We start from the raw sequence: 22918 nt of genomic DNA, 5'->3' as shown, positions 1-22918 counted from the left end.
TGCTATGTACTTCAAGCAAAACAGAAAAAGGCAGCTCTTTGAAATGATTAAATAAAGAAATACATTAAGGTCGGCCTAATACTTACCAATAAATGTAGGGAAACTTACACAAACTGTTCATCAATGTATATATCTTAAACATGGACAAAAAAAAGTATTGTTAGTAAGCCAGTGTCTTTCAATATTTCTCTTTTTAGAAGATGCATGGCCTTGAACTTGATCATAGATCAGTTGAAAAAGACTGTGGTGGGTCAAAGCGTTCACTGTTGTTCTTATATCTCGGAGTGTTTGCACAGAGCAATGCACCAAGGGAACAGGACCCATAATAAATGCTCATGGGAAATGAACGCAATGTGACGCAGTGAAAGGAATTGATTTTGTGTTCCTTGCTTGGGATTATTCATTTATTTAGGGGTCCAGGTACAACAGGATTAGGACTATGCCGAATATGGAGTTTCGCAGCGCCACCATTGTCGCTCTGGTTGTTCATTTAACACGCACCCCCCCTGCAGTCTCATCTACAACTACACCCCCCACCCATGACATAATGGACAATACTGTCTATCTCGGCACTCATAAAAATATTCTTTCACCACTAAAAAATCGTATTCCATCATAGCAACAAGATAAACCCGACAACAGCTCTAAGATATGCCAATACAGTATTGAAAACGCTGCTCACTGAATAACGAAATAAACGAGAAATAGTTTTTAAAAATGATACCATGTCATTCTACAGTCAATATCCGAATAAATATACAACCTAACCTTAAACCTATAAGGGGCTCATGTATATGCTTTATAATGGACAAAAATGTATTCATTTTTGGAGAGATTTTGGATATGTTTCTGGACCCCTAGATATTTTAGACCACTGTACTGACATAAAGCTTGTAATTCCCACTTGAAAATGATGCAACAGTGAGTTTTTTGAGTCAAAACAGTTGATTTGTATTGAAATACGTGAATATATTGTGATTTACAGCAATGCATAATTTAGACATTTTGGGTAGATTTGGAGACGCTGGGTACACTGCTTAGTTTTGGCTTCATAAATCTATAGTAGTTCTACACATCCATCCTCAATATGATTGAAATAATATCATAAAATCAAAAACCTGGTAGAATAGTGTCTTTTTTTTACTGGCCTTTAAAGTTGGATATTTTCTTTTTGCATTACATTGCAGCCCCGCCTCAATCATGATGTCAGAATACCTCTTTGTACAGTTGAGGCCAAAGGTTTACATACAGCAAGGCTCAAGTTATTCAAACTTAGTTTTTCACAACTCCTCACATGTCATATTACAATTCATTTCTGTATTTTAAATGTATTGTTCCAATTGGAACACAACAAGAGTTACACATAATAATAATAATAACATATCCTAGCCTCAGACTTGCATATAATGTTCACTGTGTAAAATACAGGCCCCAGCCTGCACTTGTTGTATGTGCTTTTACTTACTGAGCCAGTCAGAAACCCTATGAACTTGAAGTTTTCATAGTACTAGCAAATATATGATCACAGAATAGCCTGATGGTCATCTCTCATGTTCCTCTCATATTGCCTAGTTGAAGAGTAGGTTTTGTGGTTAGTTTAGTAATATTATTATGGGATGTTTAAGTAAATTCACGTCTCCCCATGTTAAGTCTATGAACAATTCATCGTCAGAATTTAGAATTTTGAGGTCTCATTGAAATTTAAGTTTGTATTTGAACTGATTCATGTTTGCACACAAAAAAAAAAAAATTTTTTAGGGGGTATCCAAAAAATAGTAATACCAAAAAAAAACAGTACATGGCAATTGCAGACCAACTGGTTTTGAAACAGCAGAGATAGCAAAGTTCAAAAACCTGTTTTATGGTGGAGAGCTGACCAACACAAACAAGTTTTAAAAATACATGAAAAATGGGCATGATATCAGACCCTTGCTGATTTGAGCAAATTATGCTTTGATGTGTGGACGACTTGGTTCAAAAAAGGCAGCGATTGCCTTTTTTGTGTAGCTCCGCCCCAAAACAAGGTTCTGGAAGCCTCCCCCATCACTAGTATTAGGAGCCCTAGCACACACAAACGTGCATTACTAAACACACAAACTACATGTACGCAAAAAAACACGCATCCTATTCATGCTGTAGTGTAGCCTACCCAAACTTTAGGCTTATTCATGTGGTTTAGAGATTGGACTGGCCAGAAAGGGCATTGAAGGGATTTGTCATGCATCTCTACAAACAAAGACAATTATATCATCCTTTTGTCTCTGGGTACCATTCTGACCGAGCATCATTTGTCACCACATTTGTCTCAGGTGCTTGATCCTTAATTGAGCTGCTAATGAGGAGATGCTGACTCTTTTCTAAAGACTCTTGAGGACTTTGACGAAGCGAAGCAGCCACACGTACACATGCCCGTGAGAACGCTGTCATCCTCCAGCTCATTAGTCTAAACATGCGTTCAGTGGATGAGACAACAGTGCTGCATTTTTTATTTATTTAGATATATTTGCTTTAACAGACATCCTCATCTAGAGCAGCTCACACAAGTTATATTTTTGCACATTATTAGTTCATACAGCTGAATATTTAGTGAAGCAATTCAGGTTCATTATTCTGCTCAATGGCATAATGGTAGTGCCTCATCTGGGATTTGAACCAGAAGATCTATTGTCACTGCCCCATTGCACCCCACCTTTAATTCAACTAATAATTAATAACGGCTCCCTGTTATTAATAACAGCCCCCTCATGGGATACTCCCATTAACAGGGATACTGAGAGTGGAATCCTACATTGTAGCACATGCAGCTACGTTACATTTGGACATTAAACAGAAGCTCTTGTCCAGAGTCATTTATCTAAGTGCATACATGCAGGTTAGGGCAATGTTTATGCCATCAGTTTATGCCATCAGAACCACAACTGATAGTAGTAAACCCTTTGAAAAGTAGTTTTTTGGAATGTTTCCTCAACATCCTAAGTGTTCTAGAACATTGTGTTCTATTTCTAAGCCATGATTGTTACATCAGCATTGGAATATTGCTTAAGTCGGTCTGGATAAGAGCGTGTGCTAAATGTCTGTAATGTAATGTGAGGTTCAGTTAAGAAGAAGATATTTGTGATCTTACACCTTTAAGGGTTATTACAATATAAAGCGCCATAGTAGGCGCCAGAGGGAGTCTGCGGATTTTGCCCCCTCACTGCCTTCACCCAGTCTGAATAAAGTGGCTAGAGGCCAGGCTGCCTTGTCTCCTCTTAACCCGCTGAAGAGTAGGTTTTTTAGATTTTTATTTATTTATTTAAAAAAAAAAGACTAAGGGTTCTAGAACTCGACTGCTTTCAATCACCAGTAGTGTTTGTTACATCAGCATTAAAATGTTCAGTTAAGAACATTCTGATCACATATTTATGATCGCACACCTTAAAGGGTTAAAGGAAAACAGTGCATTGATGTTTTATAAGAACAAGGCATTTTAGAATGTATTATTTTCCTTAAAATTTTGCTGATCACAAATTCAAATAATCTGATGACTTCACTACATACCATATGTGAGTTATGGTCAGAACCAGGGTAACATCAAAAGAATAGTAATTTAGTGCAGGCATGAGGCCTATGTCAGTTTGCATCTGTGTCAATGCCATAGTAGAAAACAGTTGCATCATGCTGTCAATAACAGACAGTTATACCATTTGGGCACAACTCCTGCTCAGGTGCGGGGTCCCTAACTGAGCTGCTAATTAAGAGGTGTTTACTTCACTCAGAAGACTCATGAGGATATTGATGGAGCGTCTGCACTCGCGAGGCTGCTCCCATCCTTCAGTTTGTTTGTTTGAGCAGGGGCGGCAAAGTGAGGTCATGTCATCAGGGGTATTTTAGTGCACTCCCCAAACTTTGACTGAGAGCTCAGGGAAGTCTCAAAGGAGAAACAAACGGCATCATCAGGCAGCTGGAGACACTCTAAAGTAGCAATGATAAACAGAATTATAATATAAACTATGCTGTTTTTATTAAAGAGAAAAGTGACAGTGCTACTTTGGGGAGGGCAGTCTGTACACTGACCAACTCTTCTCCCCCAGTGTGAAATCCCTAAGTACAGCTGGGGGGGTTTGACATCCCTGCCCTGGTATTTTCTGTGCTGTGACCTGCCCTATCTAGCCCTCCAGTAATCCAGCAGAGGACAAGAAGGCCTAGACTAAACCAGGTTGGTTCTCAAAGAGGAAGTGGTCACACCACCATCTGCCAATCCTCAGAAAAACTCTCCTTTCCCTTCCAATAGTGTATCATCACATGAGCCACTGGGTGTGTCCCTCCATGTATCCTCCATTCATCCACTACCACCTGCTCTCCTTCGTGTACCGGAAACCGATCTTTGTGTCCTCCCTGCAGTGTCCCAGTACTGGAGGAGACGAGCAAAATGCACAGAACCGTTTTGGCGAAGCGACTTCAAACCAGTCTCCTCCCCTCCTTTCCTCCCCACATACTTTCGGGTAGGAAACGAGTGATAGTGGAGGGACTGAAGGAAAGGAGGCGAGGAGTGAGAAGTAATGGGACGCGCCCATCGTCTATAAAACATTGCGTTCCCCACACAGCCCATCAGAATGCTTCCGCACTATCCAGATTTCTAGCCCAATCCACCATACACATTTCCGTCTATCCCACGGTTGTCCAGCCCTGTTCCTACAGTCCTGGAGGTTGTCACTCCAACCCTAATAAAACACACCTCATTCAACAGCTAGAGCAGGGCTGCCCAACCCTGTTCCAGGAGATCTACCATCCTGCAGGTTTTCACTCCAACTCTTAGCAAGCACCTTCAGCTAAACTAAACGGGCAGGACAGGCAACTGCTTGGAGCCCTGGACACTGGGGTGCCCCCAAGGGCAAAGTTCTAGGAGTTTTGGGTAACATGATGAGTGGAAGTCGGTCAGAAGGGCCCCATCTGATTTAGAGCACCCCCCCACCCACCCCATTTAGTCTCTGTGGCCCCCGATAAGATATTATCCGCAATATTGGACTGGGCGGCAACATCACAAGTTTCTGAGGAGAATGTTTGCTTTTGCTGTTCTTCACTGTCCCAAACTGATGAGGAGGATGCAGCGATTAGCTCTAGCGTACTTTGAACGGTCAAGCTTTCCAATGGGTGACGTTAGGGAGGCCAGGTTCTAAAGAGTCTTCTCCAAGGACACAATGCAAACAGCAAATAGATAACCCCCCCCCCCCCCACCCCAAGGTTATGGTCTCTGTAGGACTGTGACGATTCATCACAGTAAAGAGTGCACATAAAAAATCGCAGACTAAACTGGTCACTGAATGTGAGGTAAGGGTCATTACAGCTCTTCGGCATTTCAGGTAATACTAAACATTCTTATTATAGCCTTTCAATATTATTTATTCTACTTCATTTGATCCTGACCTTGCAACTGACAAGTCTTAACTAAAATATTTTGTGCGTTTAATATAGGCCATTTTTTAGAATTACAAAAAAAAATTTTCTAACAGAATTTTTTTGCAGTCTTATTGTTCCACTCAAATGCGATTTGGGTGGACCTGAAATCATTTGTTTTTGTGACTTCGGGGTGGCGAAGAAATTGCTGTGCAAAGCAGAATTCCTCGTGTTCATTAGGGTCCAATGGGGCTGACATGCTCTCTATTAAGAGTTAAAATGACTCGATGAGAGTCAATGTCTCTCTGAAACTTTTGCTGCGTAGGAACGCCGGTTATTAAGTGCCCCAACAGTGTAAGCCAGAGGGGTCGACGGGCCCCACGAACAGGAACACGGTCTCTGACTGCCTCGCAGGTGCACAGGCGAGTAACTCGAGCAGAAACCACGGTGACTAACAGAAACCGCACACCGCGCTAACGCCGTGCTTTTGTTAATTTAAAAGCTGTATATTTTTTTATCAAAAGCAAAAAAAAAAAGACTTTTTCCACTGTCGTTTTTTTATCGACGAAGAGGTTTTTAGATGACAAAACATGTATGCGCGTTTCCTGCTTGGAGAGGGCTACTGAGGATATAGAAGGAAAAAAGTACAAAGAGGAGAAAAAAAGCAACCAAACTGGTTCCCAGTGTGAAATTTTGATTCTGAGAGGAAAGACCTAAAATGCATAATCCCTTTCAGCTTGGTAAAAGGAGAATACTGGGGTGGATTTGATTGAGGGTTTTGCCTTTTTTGAAATGTAACACCACAGTGGGGTACAATAGATGTGTCAAGTAGAGTGCTACCAGGCAAACCGGGGACAAACTGAAACTCCATTAAATGTATGCCAGTTTTGCTTTCCACCAATTCCCTGGCTAAATTAGGCAATTGGCTGTACGAACCAACACTGGTTCACTCGTAAATCAGATCAGAGTGAAAAGTTTACAATACGGACACAAAGACAGACTTTGTCTATCATTCATGCGCTTATCAAAAAATGTAGTTAAAACGTCAGATAGCACAAATGTTAGGGCTCATTGAAAAATCAAGACCTGCCATTTTTTTTTCTAGACAGGGAGCTGCTAATGCTTGGAAGACCTTGCCGGGTTTTCAGCTTGTGAGTTTTACCCGAAGCAGTTCCACGAAGGGACAGCACAGACAAGGCAAGAGGCAGTTGTAGTGTATGTTATTTTACACCAAAGGATCGGAGGGAGCTGCGGCAGGAAGTTGAGGATTGTGGGTCGTGTCGGGGCCCTGCCATGGCTGTGGGGTTGGCTGGCTACATTTCCTGTAAGCGGGAGAGAACAGAAGAGTTTAGGATAGGGGTCTGCGACCCTGAATCTGGAGAGTCACGGGTTTTCATTGCTACGTCGCAATTAATTAAACAATTAGAATTTAAAAAGGCTTGCTATTTTTTTAAAAAGGTGCCGAAATGCAAAAAAAAAGAAAAACTAATTTCTCTCTATGCCTCTCCGCAGAATGCCACAGATGAACCAGACCCAGACCACAGTAAAGGAGTTCTTCATTGTGGGCTTCCCAGGGCTCCACCCTCAGCACTTTAAGCTGATGGGCACGATCTTCTTCCTGATCTACATGACCACCGTGGTGGGGAACTCCCTCCTGGTGGCGCTGTTCTTCATCGAGCGCCGGCTCCAGAAGCCCATGTACATCATCATGCTGAGCCTGGCCCTGTCCGACATCGGCTTCTGCACCGTAGCCCTGCCCAAAGCCATCGGCCGCTACTGGCTAGACGATGGCGCCATCCCCTTCCACATCTGCTTCTTCCAGCGGTTCCTGATCCACTATTTTGGGACGCTCAACTCGCTGATCCTGCTGGCCATGTCGCTGGACCGCTACCTGGCCATTTGCTTCCCGCTGCGCTACCCGGCGCTCATGACCAACCGCACCATGGGGGCGCTAACCGGCTTCTCCTGGGTGTCCGCCGCGGTGTCCCCGGCCATCTCCGTCGGCATCTCCACCCCGATGCCGTTCTGTGGGCCCAACCGGATCATCCACTGCTACTGCGACAGCGTGTCCACCACCTCCCTGGTGTGCGCTGATGCACGACAGATCCTCAGTGTGTCCACGGGCCTGGCCATGTTCGTGCTCCTGGTGCCACTCATCTTGATCTTATCATCTTACATCAGCATCATTGTGGCAGTGCTGAAGGTAGCCGATGCTCAGGGCCGCCAAAAAACCTTCTCCACCTGTGCTACACAGCTGTGCATTATCAGTATATACTACCTGCCCCGTTTCGGAGTCTACCTGAGCTCCCTAGTTTCCTACATTAATGTCAACCCGGATTTGCGGATCAGTCTCACCCTCTTCTATAGCCTGTTCCCTCCCCTGCTAAATCCCCTCATTTACTGCTACAGGACTACGGAGATCAAGGACATTTTAAGCAAATGGTTTTGTCAAAGGAATGTCATCAGTCAGACACCTATAGTTACGACTGTTTCCAAATGACAGTTTGATCTGAAATATCAATTCTGACAACACGTACTGTAGTGTGTGCATGTGTGTGTGTGTGTGTGTATGTCATGTTAACAAATACCTTTTATCAAGTTCTGTGAAACTGAAAATGTTCACTTTTTATTTAGATTTATTAAATATATTACATTTATTAAAACTTTGAGTAACTTTTCCACATATAGCCTACATTTTCTAGTCAGGCTTTGACTTACTGCAGCTATAATAAACTGGATATTGGTTACACAATGACTTTAGTAAAATTACTAATATAAAGCTGAGGGTAGACTCCATTTCATATTGTAAAAAAGGCATTCATTAAAAATATGCTTATAGATAAAAACACAACTCAAACCAGAATATTTGTAATCTGCAAATAATTCAGATCTACAATCTGCATTTTCTTAAAAACTGTCATTGTTATAATGGGAAAGGGGGGGGGTGTTACTGTTAGTGAGAATTAACATGAAGCTTATTAAGCTCAAAACTGGGAAAATACGGTGAACTTCACTTAATAATCTTAATATTTTTACAGAAGCCTCACAAACCAAATAACATTACAGGGGAGCCATAAAAATGTACAAAGATGTTAAAAAAAAAAAAAAAAACAACTAGTCGGCCGCCTCAACTTTTCTCAATTTTTACAACAATCAAAACAAACATAATTCACAACCATCTGACCTTACATCACAAAGTTCACCTCACACTGTAACAACATATACATATGTGTACTCATAAATGTTACTAGCCAGAACAAACAGGGAAATAATGAGATGGATAAAAGTTTATTAAGCAGTTCTCACACTTCTGTTGGTCTGAAAAGGCTACAGCTGACCAGCACATGTACCTCCCTCACGAGGAGGAAGCGGCCTCTAGTGGTGAAAGCTGGAATACACCTTTTAACAGTGTGGATCCAATTCAACAAGCCTACACAGCCATTACAGGCAGAAAAGGGCTTTTAAACTCATAATTAAAAATCATAATACACATTTGAAATCACAAGTATGACCACACATTTCTGTGCATCACATATGGCAGTGTTATAACATTGACAAAACATTCCAGTAACATCAGGAAGACATTTTGTATTCGCTGGTATCAGTAATTCATCAAAAGGTAGAAGTTTGGAAACAAAAAAAAAACTTTTTCCGTTGTTGCTGAAAACCTAAAAATATAATTAACTGGGTTCTTTGAAACCCACCTTTCCCAATGCCTAGACTACTAACAAATATTATGAGGATCCCATCTGCTGGCCTAAAATTGAATTTTTAATGAACTGACTTAAGACATGTAGCTAACAGGTTATAATGGGGCCACCCCCTATTATAACAGTTAGCAGTTAGCAAGAATTAACGTGACGCGAATGAAGTTTAAAACCGTGAAAATTCATAGTGAACTTCACTTAATAAAAATCGTAACATTTTGCAGAAGCCTGACAAACCAAATAACATTACAATGGAGCTACAAAAAAATGTGCAAAGACGGTAACCTGAAGGGGTACCCGCCATTAACGCGTTGTTTGCGATCTGAAGTAAAATAGCCGCATCCACTGAGCGGGGAAAGTTCTCGACATTTACAACAATCAAAATGAACATAATACACGACCATCTGGCCGTAATACAGGAAAATCACGAAGTTTACATCACACTGTAATTATTCAGAGCATACATATGTACTTATAAATGTTACTTACCTGAATAAAAAGAAATTAGCCGGATAAAAGTCAGGCAGTATTCCCTCGCTTGTCTGAAAAGACGACAGTTGACTATCTACCCCTCTCACAAGGAGGGAGCGCCCTCTACTGCCGTCTGAGAAATGCAGTAATGTAAATGTAGCTTGCTGGCTACAGGAACCAACTAGTTAAGCCAGCTGCGTTGTAAAATTGTTCATGGAACCAACCTAGCTTAGATAGTGAGCCAGATAAAATCTAGCTGGCTTAAGTGAGCTAAATTATAAAGTAGCTAGTTAAACTATGCATATGACCTAGCTAATAATATGAGGGCAGCTAGCTGGCTTTTGGGTTAGCTACGCCTTATGGCCAGCTAGTTGGAATAAACGGCAAATGTGGTAGTTAGGTATGTCATATGGCCAGCTGATTAGAAAAATAAGCAGCTACTTAGGATAATTTGGTAGCTAGCAACAAAAAAAGGACTAAATGACAAAATTGCTTGCCATGTGGAGGAGGATGCTGCAATTAGCACTAGCATACAATTGAGCATATCACTTGGTGAACATAGGGAGACCAGGTTTGTCTGTATTGTCCTTCTCCAAGGACACAATGCAAACCGCAAACAGAGTAACCCACCCCCCAAGGTTATGGTCTCTGTAGGATTGTGTCGATTCATCACAGTAACGACACCAGTTATAAGCCTATATAAGATTTCTGAAAACACATATGAAATGGCAGACTAAACAGGTCACCAAATGTGAGAGGAGAGCTGTTCAGTATTATAGCTTTTCAGGATTTCAGGTATTTTACACGAGCCTTTCAATATTATAGGTTTATTCAACTGTTTCATTTGGCCTTGGCCTTGCAACAGATAGTAGTTTTAATTGAATTATTTAAATATAATTAATCTTTTTTCAAATATTTTTTTCCTCGGGTAAGTGTTATTGTTTCACTCACGTTCACTTCATGTGCTCTTTATTACTCTAAAAACTTGATTTGGGTGGAATTGAAATCATTTGTTTTTGTGACACTAGAGGGAAAAAACTGCTGTGCGAGGCAAAATTCCTAGTATTAACAGGGTCCAATGGGGGACAGTGTGCGCTCTATTTGAGTTAAAATGACACTACCATAGTTATTTTTTCACTGAACCCTTTCTTGCATAGGAATGTTGATTATTAATTATGCAACAATTGTAAGCCAGTTGTAAGTGCGTTTCTTGCTTGGAGAGAGATAATAGAGATATAGAAAAAAAGTACAAAGAGAAAAAAAGTAATTAAACTGGTTTCCAGTGTAAAATTTCAATTCTACAAGGAAAAACTTAAGACATTTAATGTCTTCTGGCTTGGTAAAAGGAAAATGGTAAAATGGACTGCATTTATATTGTGCTTCTATCCAAAGCGCTTTACAATTGATACCTCTCATTCACCAGATCATTTAGGGGTCCGGTGTCTTGCTCAGGGACACTTCGACACACCCAGGGTGGGGCTCGAACCGGCAACCCTCTGACTGCCAGATAACCGCTCTTACCTCCTGAGCTGTGTCGCCCCCAAAAGGATAATAAGGGTGGACTTGATTTAGGGTTTTGCCATTTAAGAAAGGGAATGGCTACAATAGGTGTGCCACGTTGAGTGCTAGCAGGCAACCCGGGGGCACAGTTTCATTAAATGTAGATTTCTCTAAATCATGGGTGGGCAACCCCGGTCGTTAATTAGAGCACGGTGAAATTCGATCTCATACAGGGACACGAGAACAGTCTTCAGCTGTCATTCATGCGCTTATCAGGAAATGTAGCTAAAACGTATTAAGGTGGCGTAAATGTTAGGGCTAATTATGTCATTAAGGCCAGAAGTTTTTTCCCACTCAGAGCTCCTACTGCTTGGAAGCTCCACCTCAGCTTGTGAGTTTCACCTGACCAGGTGCTTATATTTTTATATATATTTTGCCTCTCCCCAGAATGGAACAGGCGAACCAGACCCAGACCACAGTAAAGGAGTTCTTCATTGTGAACTTCCCAGGGCTCGACTTTCAGTATTATAAGCTGATGGGCGTGATCTTCTTCCTGATCTACGTCACCACCGTGGTGGGGAACTCCCTCCTGGTGGCGCTGTTCTTCATCGAGCGCCGGCTCCAGAAGCCCATGTACATTGTCATGCTGAGCCTGGCCCTGTCCGACATCGGCTTCTGCACCGTAGCCCTGCCCAAAGTCATTGGCCGCTACTGGCTAGACGATGGCGCCATCCCCTTCCACATCTGCTTCTTCCAGCGGTTCCTGATCCACTATTTTGGGACGCTCAACTCGCTGATCCTGCTGGCCATGTCGCTGGACCGCTACCTGGCCATTTGCTTCCCTCTGCGCTACCCGACGCTCATGACCAACCGCACCATGGGGGCGCTAACCGGCTTCTCCTGGGTGTCCGCCGCGGTGTCCCCGGCCATCTCCGTCGGCATCTCCACCCCGATGCCGTTCTGTGGGCCCAACCGGATCATCCACTGCTACTGCGACACCATGTCCATCATCTCCCTGGTGTGCGCTGATGCACGACAGATCCTCAGTGTGTCCACGGGCCTGGCCATGTTCGTGCTCCTGGTGCCACTCATCTTGATCTTATCATCTTACATCAGCATCATTGTGGCAGTGCTGAAGGTAGCCGATGCTCAGGGCCGCCAAAAAACCTTCTCCACCTGTGCTACACAGGTGTGCATTATCAGCATATACTACCTGCCCCGTTTCGGAGTCTACCTGAGCTCCCTAGTTTCCTACATTAATGTCAACCCGGATTTGCGGATCAGTCTCACCCTCTTCTATAGCCTGTTCCCTCCCCTGCTAAATCCCCTCATTTACTGCTACAGGACTACGGAGATCAAGGACATTTTAAGCAAATGGTTTTGTCGAAGGAATGCCATCAGTCAGACACCTATAGTTACGACTGTTTCCAAATGACAGTTTGATCTGAAATATCAATTCTGACAACACGTACTGTAGTGTGTGCATGTGTGTGTGTGTGTGTGTATGTCATGTTAACAAATACCTTTTATCAAGTTCTGTGAAACTGAAAATGTTCACTTTTTATTTAGATTTATTAAATATATTACATTTATTAAAAATGTAACTTTGAGTAACTTTTCCACATATAGCCTACATTTTCTAGTCAGGCTTTGACTTACTGCAGCTATAATAAACTGGATATTGGTTACACAATGACTTTAGTAAAATAACTAATATAAAGCTGAGGGTAGACTCCATTTCATACTGTAAAAAAAGGCATTCATTAAAAATATGCTTATAGATAAAAACACAACTCAAACCAGAATATTTGTAATCTGCAAATAATTCAGATCTACAATCTGCATTTTCTTAAAAACTGTCATTGTTATAATGGGAAAGGGGGGGGGTGTTACTGTTAGTGAGAATTAACATGAAGCTTATTAAGCTCAAAACTGGGAAAATACAGTGAACTTCACTTAATAATCTTAATATTTTTACAGAAGCCTCACAAACCAAATAACATTACAGGGGAGCCATAAAATGTACAAAGATGTTAAAAAAACAAAAAAAAAAACAACTAGTCGGCCGCCTCAACTTTTCTCAACTTTTACAACAATCAAAACAAACATAATTCACAACCATCTGACCTTACATCACAAAGTTCACCTCACACTGTAACAACATATACATATGTGTACTCATAAATGTTACTAGCCAGAACAAACAGGGAAATAATGAGATGGATAAAAGTTTATTAAGCAGTTCTCACACTTCTGTTGGTCTGAAAAGGCTACAGCTGACCAGCACATGTACCTCCCTCACGAGGAGGAAGCGGCCTCTAGTGGTGAAAGCTGGAATACACCTTTTAACAGTGTGGATCCAATTCAACAAGCCTACACAGCCATTACAGGCAGAAAGGGGCTTTTAAACATCATAATACACATTTGAAATCACAAGTATGACCACACATTTCTGTGCATCACATATGACAGTGTTATAACATTGACAAAACATTCCAGTAACATCAGGAAGACATTTTGTATTCGCTGGTATCAGTAATTCATCAAAAGGTAGAAGTTTGGAAACAAAAAAAAAACTTTTTCCGTTGTTGGTGAAAACCTAAAAATATAATTAACTGGATTCTTTGAAACCCACCTTTCCCAATGCCTAGACTACTAACAAATATTATGAGGATCCCATCTGCTGGCCTAAAATGGAATTTTTAATGAACTGACTTAAGACATGTAGCTAACAGGTTATAATGGGGCCACCCCCTATTATAACAGTTAGCAGTTAGCAAGAATTAACGTGACGCGAATGAAGTTTAAAACCGTGAAAATTCATAGTGAACTTCACTTAATAAAAATCTTAACATTTTGCAGCCTGACAAACCAAATAACATTACAATGGAGCTACAAAAAATGTGCAAAGACGGTAACCTGAAGGGGTACCCGCCATTAACGCGTTGTTTGCGATCTGAAGTAAAATAGCCGCATCCACTGAGCGGGGAAAGTTCTCGACATTTACAACAATCAAAATGAACATAATACACGACCATCTGACCGTAATACAGGAAAATCACGAAGTTTACATCACACTGTAATTATTCAGAGCATACATATGTACTTATAAATGTTACTTACCTGAATAAAAAGAAATTAGCCGGATAAAAGTCAGGCAGTATTCCCTCGCTTGTCTGAAAAGACGACAGTTGACTATCTACCCCTCTCACAAGGAGGGAGCGCCCTCTACTGCCGTCTGAGAAATGCAGTAATGTAAATGTAGCTTGCTGGCTACAGGAACCAACTAGTTAAGCCAGCTGCGTTGTAAAATTGTTCATGGAACCAACCTAGCTTAGATAGTGAGCCAGATAAAATCTAGCTGGCTTAAGTGAGCTAAATTATAAAGTAGCTAGTTAAACTATGCATATGACCTAGCTAATAATATGAGGGCAGCTAGCTGGCTTTTGGGTTAGCTACGCCTTATGGCCAGCTAGTTGGAATAAACGGCAAATGTGGTAGTTAGGTATGTCATATGGCCAGCTGATTAGAAAAATAAGCAGCTACTTAGGATAATTTGGTAGCTAGCAACAAAAAAGGATAAAATGACAAAATTGCTTGCCATGTGGAGGAGGATGCTGCAATTAGCACTAGCATACAATTGAGCATATCACTTGGTGAACATAGGGAGACCAGGTTTGTCTGTATTGTCCTTCTCCAAGGACACAATGCAAACCGCAAACAGTAACCCACCCCCCAAGGTTATGGTCTCTGTAGGATTGTGTCGATTCATCACAGTAACGACACCAGTTATAAGCCTATATAAGATTTCTGAAAACACATATGAAATGGCAGACTAAACAGGTCACCGAATGTGAGAGGAGAGCTGTTCAGTATTATAGCTTTTCAGGATTTCAGGTATTTTACACGAGCCTTTCAATATTATAGGTTTATTCAACTGTTTCATTTGGCCTTGGCCTTGCAACAGATAGTAGTTTTAATTGAATTATTTAAATATAATTAATCTTTTTTCAAATATTTTTTTCCTCGGGTAAGTGTTATTGTTTCACTCACGTTCACTTCATGTGCTCTTTATTACTCTAAAAACTTGATTTGGGTGGAATTGAAATCATTTGTTTTTGTGACACTAGAGGGAAAAAACTGCTGTGCGAGGCAAAATTCCTAGTATTAACAGGGTCCAATGGGGGACAGTGTGCGCTCTATTTGAGTTAAAATGACTCTACCATAGTTATTTTTTCTCTGAACCCTTTGTTGCATAGGAATGTTGATTATTAATTATGCAACAATTGTAAGCCAGTTGTAAGTGCGTTTCTTGCTTGGAGAGAGATAATAGAGATATAGAAAAAAAGTACAAAGAGAAAAAAAGTAATTAAACTGGTTTCCAGTGTAAAATTTCAATTCTACAAGGAAAAACTTCAGACATTTAATGTCTTCTGGCTTGGTAAAAGGAAAATGGTAAAATGGACTGCATTTATATTGTGCTTCTATCCAAAGCGCTTTACAATTGATACCTCTCATTCACCAGATCATTTAGGGGTCCGGTGTATTGCTCAGGGACACTTCGACACACCCAGGGTGGGGCTCGAACCGGCAACCCTCTGACTGCCAGATAACCGCTCTTACCTCCTGAGCTGTGTCGCCCCCAAAAGGATAATAAGGGTGGACTTGATTTAGGGTTTTGCCATTTAAGAAAGGGAATGGCTACAATAGGTGTGCCACGTTGAGTGCTAGCAGGCAACCCGGGGGCACAGGTTCATTAAATGTAGATTTCTCTAAATCATGGGTGGGCAACCCCGGTCGTTAATTAGAGCACGGTGAAATTCGATCTCATACAGGGACACGAGAACAGTCTTCAGCTGTCATTCATGTGCTTATCAGGAAATGTAGCTAAAACGTATTAAGGTGGCGTAAATGTTAGGGCTAATTAAGTCATTAAGGCCATAAGTTTTTTCCCACTCAGAGCTCCTACTGCTTGGAAGCTCCACCTCAGCTTGTGAGTTTCACCTGACCAGGTGCTTATATTTTTATATATATTTTGCCTCTCCCCAGAATGGAACAGGCGAACCAGACCCAGACCACAGTAAAGGAGTTCTTCATTGTGAACTTCCCAGGGCTCGACTTTCAGTATTATAAGTTGATGGGCGTGATCTTCTTCCTGATCTACGTCACCACCGTGGTGGGGAACTCCCTCCTGGTGGCGCTGTTCTTCATCGAGCACCGGCTCCAGAAGCCCATGTACATCATCATGCTGAGCCTGGCCCTGTCCGACATCGGCTTCTGCACCGTAGCCCTGCCCAAAGCCATCGGCCGCTACTGGCTAGACGATGGCGCCATCCCCTTCCACGTCTGCTTCTTCCAGTACTTTCTGATCCACTATTTTGGGACGCTCAACTCGCTGATCCTGCTGGCCATGTCGCTGGACCGCTACCTGGCCATTTGCTTCCCTCTGCGCTACCCGACGCTCATGACCAACCGCACCATGGGGGCGCTAACCGGCTTCTCCTGGGTGTCTGCCGCGGTGTCCCCAGGCATCTCCGTCGGCATGACTGCCCGGATGCCTTTCTGCGGGCCCAACCGGATCATCCACTGCTACTGCGACAGCGTGTCCACCACCTCCCTGGTGTGCGCTGACACATGGCAGGTCTCCAGTCTGTCTGTGGCCCTGGGCATGTTCGTGCTCCTGGTGCCACTCATCTTGATCTTATCATCTTACATCAGCATCATCGTGGCAGTGCTGAAGATAGCCGACGCCCAGGGCCGCTACAAAGCCTTCTCCACCTGTGCTACACAGGTGTGCATCATCAGCATATACTACCTGCCCCGCTTTGGAGTCTACCTGAGCTCCCTAGTCTCCTTCGTAAAGATCAGCCCAGATTTGCGGATCAGTCTCACACTCTTCTATAGCCTGTTCCCCCCCTTAATTAATCCCCTCATATACTGCTACAGGACCAAGGAGATCAAGGACATTTTATACAAATGGTTTTGTCAAAGGAATGTCGTTAGTCAGACACGTATAGTCACGACTGTTTCCAAATGAAACAGGCAGTTTGATCCAAAATATCAATTCTGACTGACAACACATACTGTAGTGTGTGTGTGTGTCGATGTGTGATGCCAACAAATGGCTATTTTCGAATTCATTTTGATGATTGTTAAACTAGCTAAAATGTGAAGAAATAAATGTTCATTCTTTATTCAGATTTATTAAATATACAACATTTATTTAAAAATATAACATGGTAACATATATTAAGCCATATTTTAGCATTTGAAATGCAACTTAATGCAAGTTTGTATAATTTTGTAGAAAACACTGAATAAATGTATGTAATTTAAAGCTGCTTTTTTCTAGTTTTCATTTGTGTATTACTTTATAGAAAGCTTGTTGTACATTCCTTTATTCATAAAAAAAGTAACATTTCATTGAATAAGCTGCATCTCCTGTGTTGATCAGTGAAAAAATAATCAAATCTTTTTTTATTTTTTTATTTTGTGAGGTGCTTTCTGTTGTGAATGGGGGTGCCAATATTCGTGTTGGAATGGAATACACTGCTAATATATTGAAATAAAATATGTCAGTAACACCAGAAAACATGGGTCTACTGGGTGGCAAATCAAATCCTACTTAGGGCCCCACACTAGAGCTGGCACTGCTCACAATATTTTTTAATATATATTATAGCCATGAAAGCAGCAACATTGTTTATATTGTTATTAAATAATAAATAATTATTAAAATATTTAATTGTTTCAGTATGTCTTCTGATATATTTCAATATGTTACCAGTAATGGCCAACATGAGCAGTATCCTTGAAAAAGAGTTGACAAAAAAGAACTACAAAGGTCATATGATTATTGTTCATTAAGTCCATTTCTAAGCACTGTTCTCAACCATAAGAATGGAACAGCAGAGCTTATTCTGGGCCAACACACACTGAATGCACAGGTCATGCCTGCATCTCACTCATCGGTAGTCATGGGTGTCATGGGTGTGAGTGTTGACACCAGTAATAAAATGATTTTTATTTACTGTGCAAAATTGTGGACATTTTATCAACATTATTTGTGGATACATGTAGTCGTCTTCGTTCTCTACACATAATGAGACGGATAAAAGTTTATAAAGCAGTTATCTCTCTCGCTTCTGTTGGTCTGAAAAGACGAGAGCTGACCAGCTTATGTACCTCTCTCACAAGGAGAAAGCGGCCTCTAGTGGTGAAAGCTGGAATATACCTTTTAACAGCGTAAATTCAATTCAACGTACTGTGGGCTGCTATTAAAGGGAGAAAACGGCTCTTAAACATCATGATACACCTTTGAAATCACAAAATTTAACCACACATTTCTATGCGTCACATATGGCATTCTTATAACATTGACAAAACATTCCAGTAACATCGTGAGAACAGCAGTCTACGAAAAAAACTTGTTATACTTTCAGACAAATTTGACAACGCTTCTAGCATCCATCTGTGGTCACGCCTACTGCTCAACAACTTAGGAAACTTGTGTATTACTTGTAGCTAGTTCAACTGGCTAAACAACCTGGCCGTAAGGACCAACTAGTTCAGTTAGTTGGTCGTACGGACCAGTGAGTTTGGCTAGTTAGCCTAGCCAAAAGAACAAACTAGTTCAGCTTGCTGGCCATAAGAACCAAGCTAGCCGAAAGAGTGAGTCTGCTAAAACGTAAATACATTTTTAAAGTATATAGTTAAACCAGCTATACTACCTAGCTAGTTTTACTTTCTGCATTTTCGTGGCACCTAGATGCCCACGAAAACGCAGCTAGCTAGGCCAGCTAGTGGGTACAAACGGCATAGCTAGGCAAATGTGGTAATTAGCCAAGTCATATGGCCAGCTAGCTAGGAAATAATGAGCTACATTGGATAATTTGGTAGCTAGCTACGAAAAAGGATTTAATGACAGAACGGCTTACCATATGCAGAATTCAGAAATTACGACTAGCGTACAATTGAGCGTATCAATCTTAGTTTTAAGTTAAGAGGACATGTTCTAAAGAGAATTTATGATGGCATTGTATCCTTCTCCAAGGTCACGATGCAAACAGAGTAACCCACCGCCCACGGTTATGGTCTCTGTAGGATTGTGCCGATTCATCACAGTGACGACACCGGTTATAAGCCTATATAAGATTTCTGAAAACACATAAGAAATAGCAGACTGAACTGGTCACTAAATGTGAGAAGAGAGCTGTTCAGTATTATAGCTTATCGGCATTTCAGGTATTTTATTTCCGCCTGTCAATATTCTAGGTTTATTCAGCTGTTTCATTTGACCTTGGCTGTGCAACTGATAACAGTTTCAACTGAATTATTTAAATATAATTAATCTTTTTTCAAATATTTTTTTCTGAGGTAAGTGTTGTTGTTTCACTCACGTTCACTTTGTGTGTTCTTTATTACTCTACAAACTTGATTTGGGTGGAACTGAAATCATTTGTTTTTGTGACACTAGAGGGAAAAAACTGCTGTGCAAGGCAAAATTCCTAGTATTAACAGGGGCCAATGGGGGACAGTGTGCACTCTATTTGAGTTAAAATGACTCTATCATAGTTATTTTTTCTCTGAACCCTTCGTTGCATAGGAATGTTGATTATTAATTATGCAACAGTTGTAAGCCAGTTGTAAGTGTGTTTCTTCCTTGGAGAGAGATAATAGAGATATGGGAAAAAAGTACAAAGAGAAAAAAAGTAATTAAACTGGTTTCCAGTGTAAAATTTCAATTCTACAAGGAAAAACTTAAGACATTTAATGTCTTCTGGCTTGGTAAAAGGAAAATGGTAAAATGGACTGCATTTATATTGTGCTTTTATCCAAAGCACTTTATAATTGATACCTCTCATTCACCAGAGCATTTAGGGGTCAGGTGTCTTGCTCAGGGACACTTCGACACACCCAGGGTGGGGCTCGAACCGGCAACCCTCCGACTGCCAGACAACCGCTCTTACCTCCTGAGCTATGTCGCCCCCAAAAGGATAATAAGGGTGGACTTGATTTAGGGTTTTGCCATTTAAGAAAGGGAATGGCTACAATAGGTGTGCCACGTTGAGTGCTAGCAGGCAACCCGGGGGCACAGGTTCATTAAATGTAGATTTCTCTAAATCGTGGGTGGGCAACCCCGGTCGTTAATTAGAGCACGGTGAAATTCGATCTCATACAGGGACAATGAGCACAGTCTTCAGCTGTCATTCATGCGCTTATCAGGAAATGTAGCTAAAACGTATTAAGGTGGCGTAAATGTTAGGGCTAATTAAGTCATTAAGGCCATAAGTTTTTTCCCACTCAGAGCTCCTACTGCTTGGAAGCTCCACCTCAGCTTGTGAGTTTCACCTGACCAGGTGCTTATATTTTTATATATATTTTGCCTCTCCCCAGAATGGAACAGGCGAACCAGACCCAGACCACAGTAAAGGAGTTCTTCATTGTGAACTTCCCAGGGCTCGACTTTCAGTACTATAAGCTGATGGGCGCGATCTTCTTCCTGATCTACATGACCACCGTGGTGGGGAACTCCCTCCTGGTGGCGCTGTTCTTCATCGAGCGCCAGCTCCAGAAGCCCATGTACATCATCATGCTGAGCCTGGCCCTGTCCGACATCGGCTTCTGCACCGTAGCCCTGCCCAAAGCCATCGGCCGCTACTGGCTAGACGATGGCGCCATCCCCTTCCACGTCTGCTTCTTCCAGTACTTTCTGATCCACTATTTTGGGACGCTCAACTCGCTGATCCTGCTGGCCATGTCGCTGGACCGCTACCTGGCCATTTGCTTCCCTCTGCGCTACCCGACGCTCATGACCAACCGCACCATGGGGGCGCTAACCGGCTTCTCCTGGGTGTCTGCCGCGGTGTCCCCAGGCATCTCCGTCGGCATCACTGCCCGGATGCCTTTCTGCGGGCCCAACCGGATCGTCCACTGCTACTGCGACAGCGTGTCCACCACCTCCCTGGTGTGCGCTGACACACGGCAGGTCTCCAGTCTGTCTGTGGCCCTGGCCATGTTCGTGCTCCTGGTGCCACTCATCTTGATCTTATCATCTTACATCAGCATCATCGTGGCGGTGCTGAAGATAGCCGACGCCCAGGGCCGCTACAAAGCCTTCTCCACCTGTGCTACACAGGTGTGCATCATCAGCATATACTACCTGCCCCGCTTTGGAGTCTACCTGAGCTCCCTAGTCTCCTTCGTAAAGATCAGCCCAGATTTGCGGATCAGTCTCACACTCTTCTATAGCCTGTTCCCCCCTTAATTAATCCCTCATATACTGCTACAGGACCAAGGAGATCAAGGACATTTTATACAAATGGTTTTGTCAAAGGAATGTCGTTAGTCAGACACGTATAGTCGCGACTGTTTCCAAATGAAACAGGCAGTTTGATCCAAAATATCAATTCTGACTGACAACACATACTGTAGTGTGTGTGTGTGTCGATGTGTGATGCCAACAAATGGCTATTTTCGAATTCATTTTGATGATTGTTAAACTAGCTAAAATGTGAAGAAATAAATGTTCATTCTTTATTCAGATTTATTAAATATACAACATTTATTTAAAAACATAACATGGTAACATATATTAAGCCATATTTTAGCATTTGAAATGCAACTTAATGCAAGTTTGTATAATTTTGTAGAAAACACTGAATAAATGTATGTAATTTAAAGCTGCTTTTTTCTAGTTTTCATTTGTGTATTACTTTATAGAAAGCTTGTTGTACATTCCTTTATTCATAAAAAAAGTAACATTTCATTGAATAAGCTGCATCTCCTGTGTTGATCAGTGAAAAAATAATCAAATCTTTTTTTATTTTTTTATTTTGTGAGGTGCTTTCTGTTGTGAATGGGGGTGCCAGTATTCGTGTTGGAATGGAATACACTGCTAATATATTGAAATAAAATATGTCAGTAACACCAGAAAACATGGGTCTACTGGGTGGCAAATCAAATCCTACTTAGGGCCCCACACTAGAGCTGGCACTGCTCACAATATTTTTTAATATATATTATAGCCATGAAAGCAGCAACATTGTTTATATTGTTATTAAATATTAAATTATTATTAAAATATTTAATTGTTTCAGTATGTCTTCTGATATATTTCAATATGTTACCAGTAATGGCCAACATGAGCAGTATCCTTGAAAAAGAGTTGACAAAAAAGAACTACAAAGGTCATATGATTATTGTTCATTAAGTCCATTTCTAAGCACTGTTCTCAACCATAAGAATGGAACAGCAGAGCTTATTCTGGGCCAACACACACTGAATGCACAGGTCATGCATGCATCTCACTCATCAGTAGTCATGGGTGTCATGGGTGTGAGTGTTGACACCAGTAATAAAATGATTTTTATTTACTGTGCAAAATTGTGGACATTTTATCAACATTATTTGTGGATACGTGTAGTCGTCTTCGTTCTCTACACATAATGAGACGGATAAAAGTTTATAAAGCAGTTATCTCTCTCGCTTCTGTTGGTCTGAAAAGACGAGAGCTGACCAGCTTATGTACCTCTCTCACAAGGAGAAAGCGGCCTCTAGTGGTGAAAGCTGGAATATACCTTTTAACAGCGTAAATTCAATTCAACGTACTGTGGGCTGTTATTAAAGGGAGAAAACGGCTCTTAAACATCATGATACACCTTTGAAATCACAAAATTTAACCACACATTTCTATGCGTCACATATGACATTCTTATAACATTGACAAAACATTCCAGTAACATCGTGAGAACAGCAGTCTACGAAAAAAACTTGTTATACTTTCAGACAAATTTGACAACGCTTCCAGCATCCATCTGTCACGCCTACTGCTAAACAACTTAGGAAACTTGTGTATTACTTGT

General features: G+C 41.5%; 4 protein-coding genes across 4 annotated transcripts; all 4 read left to right on the top strand.

Annotated features, from left to right (window-relative positions):
• Nucleotides 1-6889: 6889 nt before the first annotated feature.
• Nucleotides 6890-7936, top strand: LOC135262444 (olfactory receptor 1E16-like). The gene has a single exon (XM_064349464.1). The coding sequence runs from the start codon at nt 6890-6892 to the stop codon at nt 7874-7876; it is 987 nt and encodes a 328-aa protein (XP_064205534.1). The 3' UTR covers nt 7877-7936.
• Nucleotides 7937-11502: 3566 nt separating this feature from the next.
• LOC135262443 (olfactory receptor 2A12-like) lies at nt 11503-12723 on the top strand. The gene has a single exon (XM_064349462.1). It carries the CDS (start codon nt 11503-11505, stop codon nt 12487-12489), a length of 987 nt encoding a protein of 328 aa, XP_064205532.1. The 3' UTR covers nt 12490-12723.
• Nucleotides 12724-16104: 3381 nt separating this feature from the next.
• Nucleotides 16105-17736, top strand: LOC135262442 (olfactory receptor 1E16-like). The gene has a single exon (XM_064349461.1). The coding sequence runs from the start codon at nt 16105-16107 to the stop codon at nt 17089-17091; it is 987 nt and encodes a 328-aa protein (XP_064205531.1). The 3' UTR covers nt 17092-17736.
• Nucleotides 17737-20451: 2715 nt separating this feature from the next.
• LOC135262441 (olfactory receptor 10A5-like) lies at nt 20452-21321 on the top strand. Its single transcript, XM_064349460.1, has one exon. The coding sequence runs from the start codon at nt 20452-20454 to the stop codon at nt 21319-21321; it is 870 nt and encodes a 289-aa protein (XP_064205530.1).
• Nucleotides 21322-22918: the final 1597 nt, after the last annotated feature.

The sequence above is a fragment of the Anguilla rostrata genome, chromosome 9 (assembly GCF_018555375.3).
Source record: "Anguilla rostrata isolate EN2019 chromosome 9, ASM1855537v3, whole genome shotgun sequence".
In the NCBI taxonomy this organism is placed as follows: domain Eukaryota; kingdom Metazoa; phylum Chordata; class Actinopteri; order Anguilliformes; family Anguillidae; genus Anguilla; species Anguilla rostrata.
The sequence above is the reverse complement of the archived record's forward strand: the minus strand, read 5'-3'. Positions and strand labels throughout refer to the sequence as shown.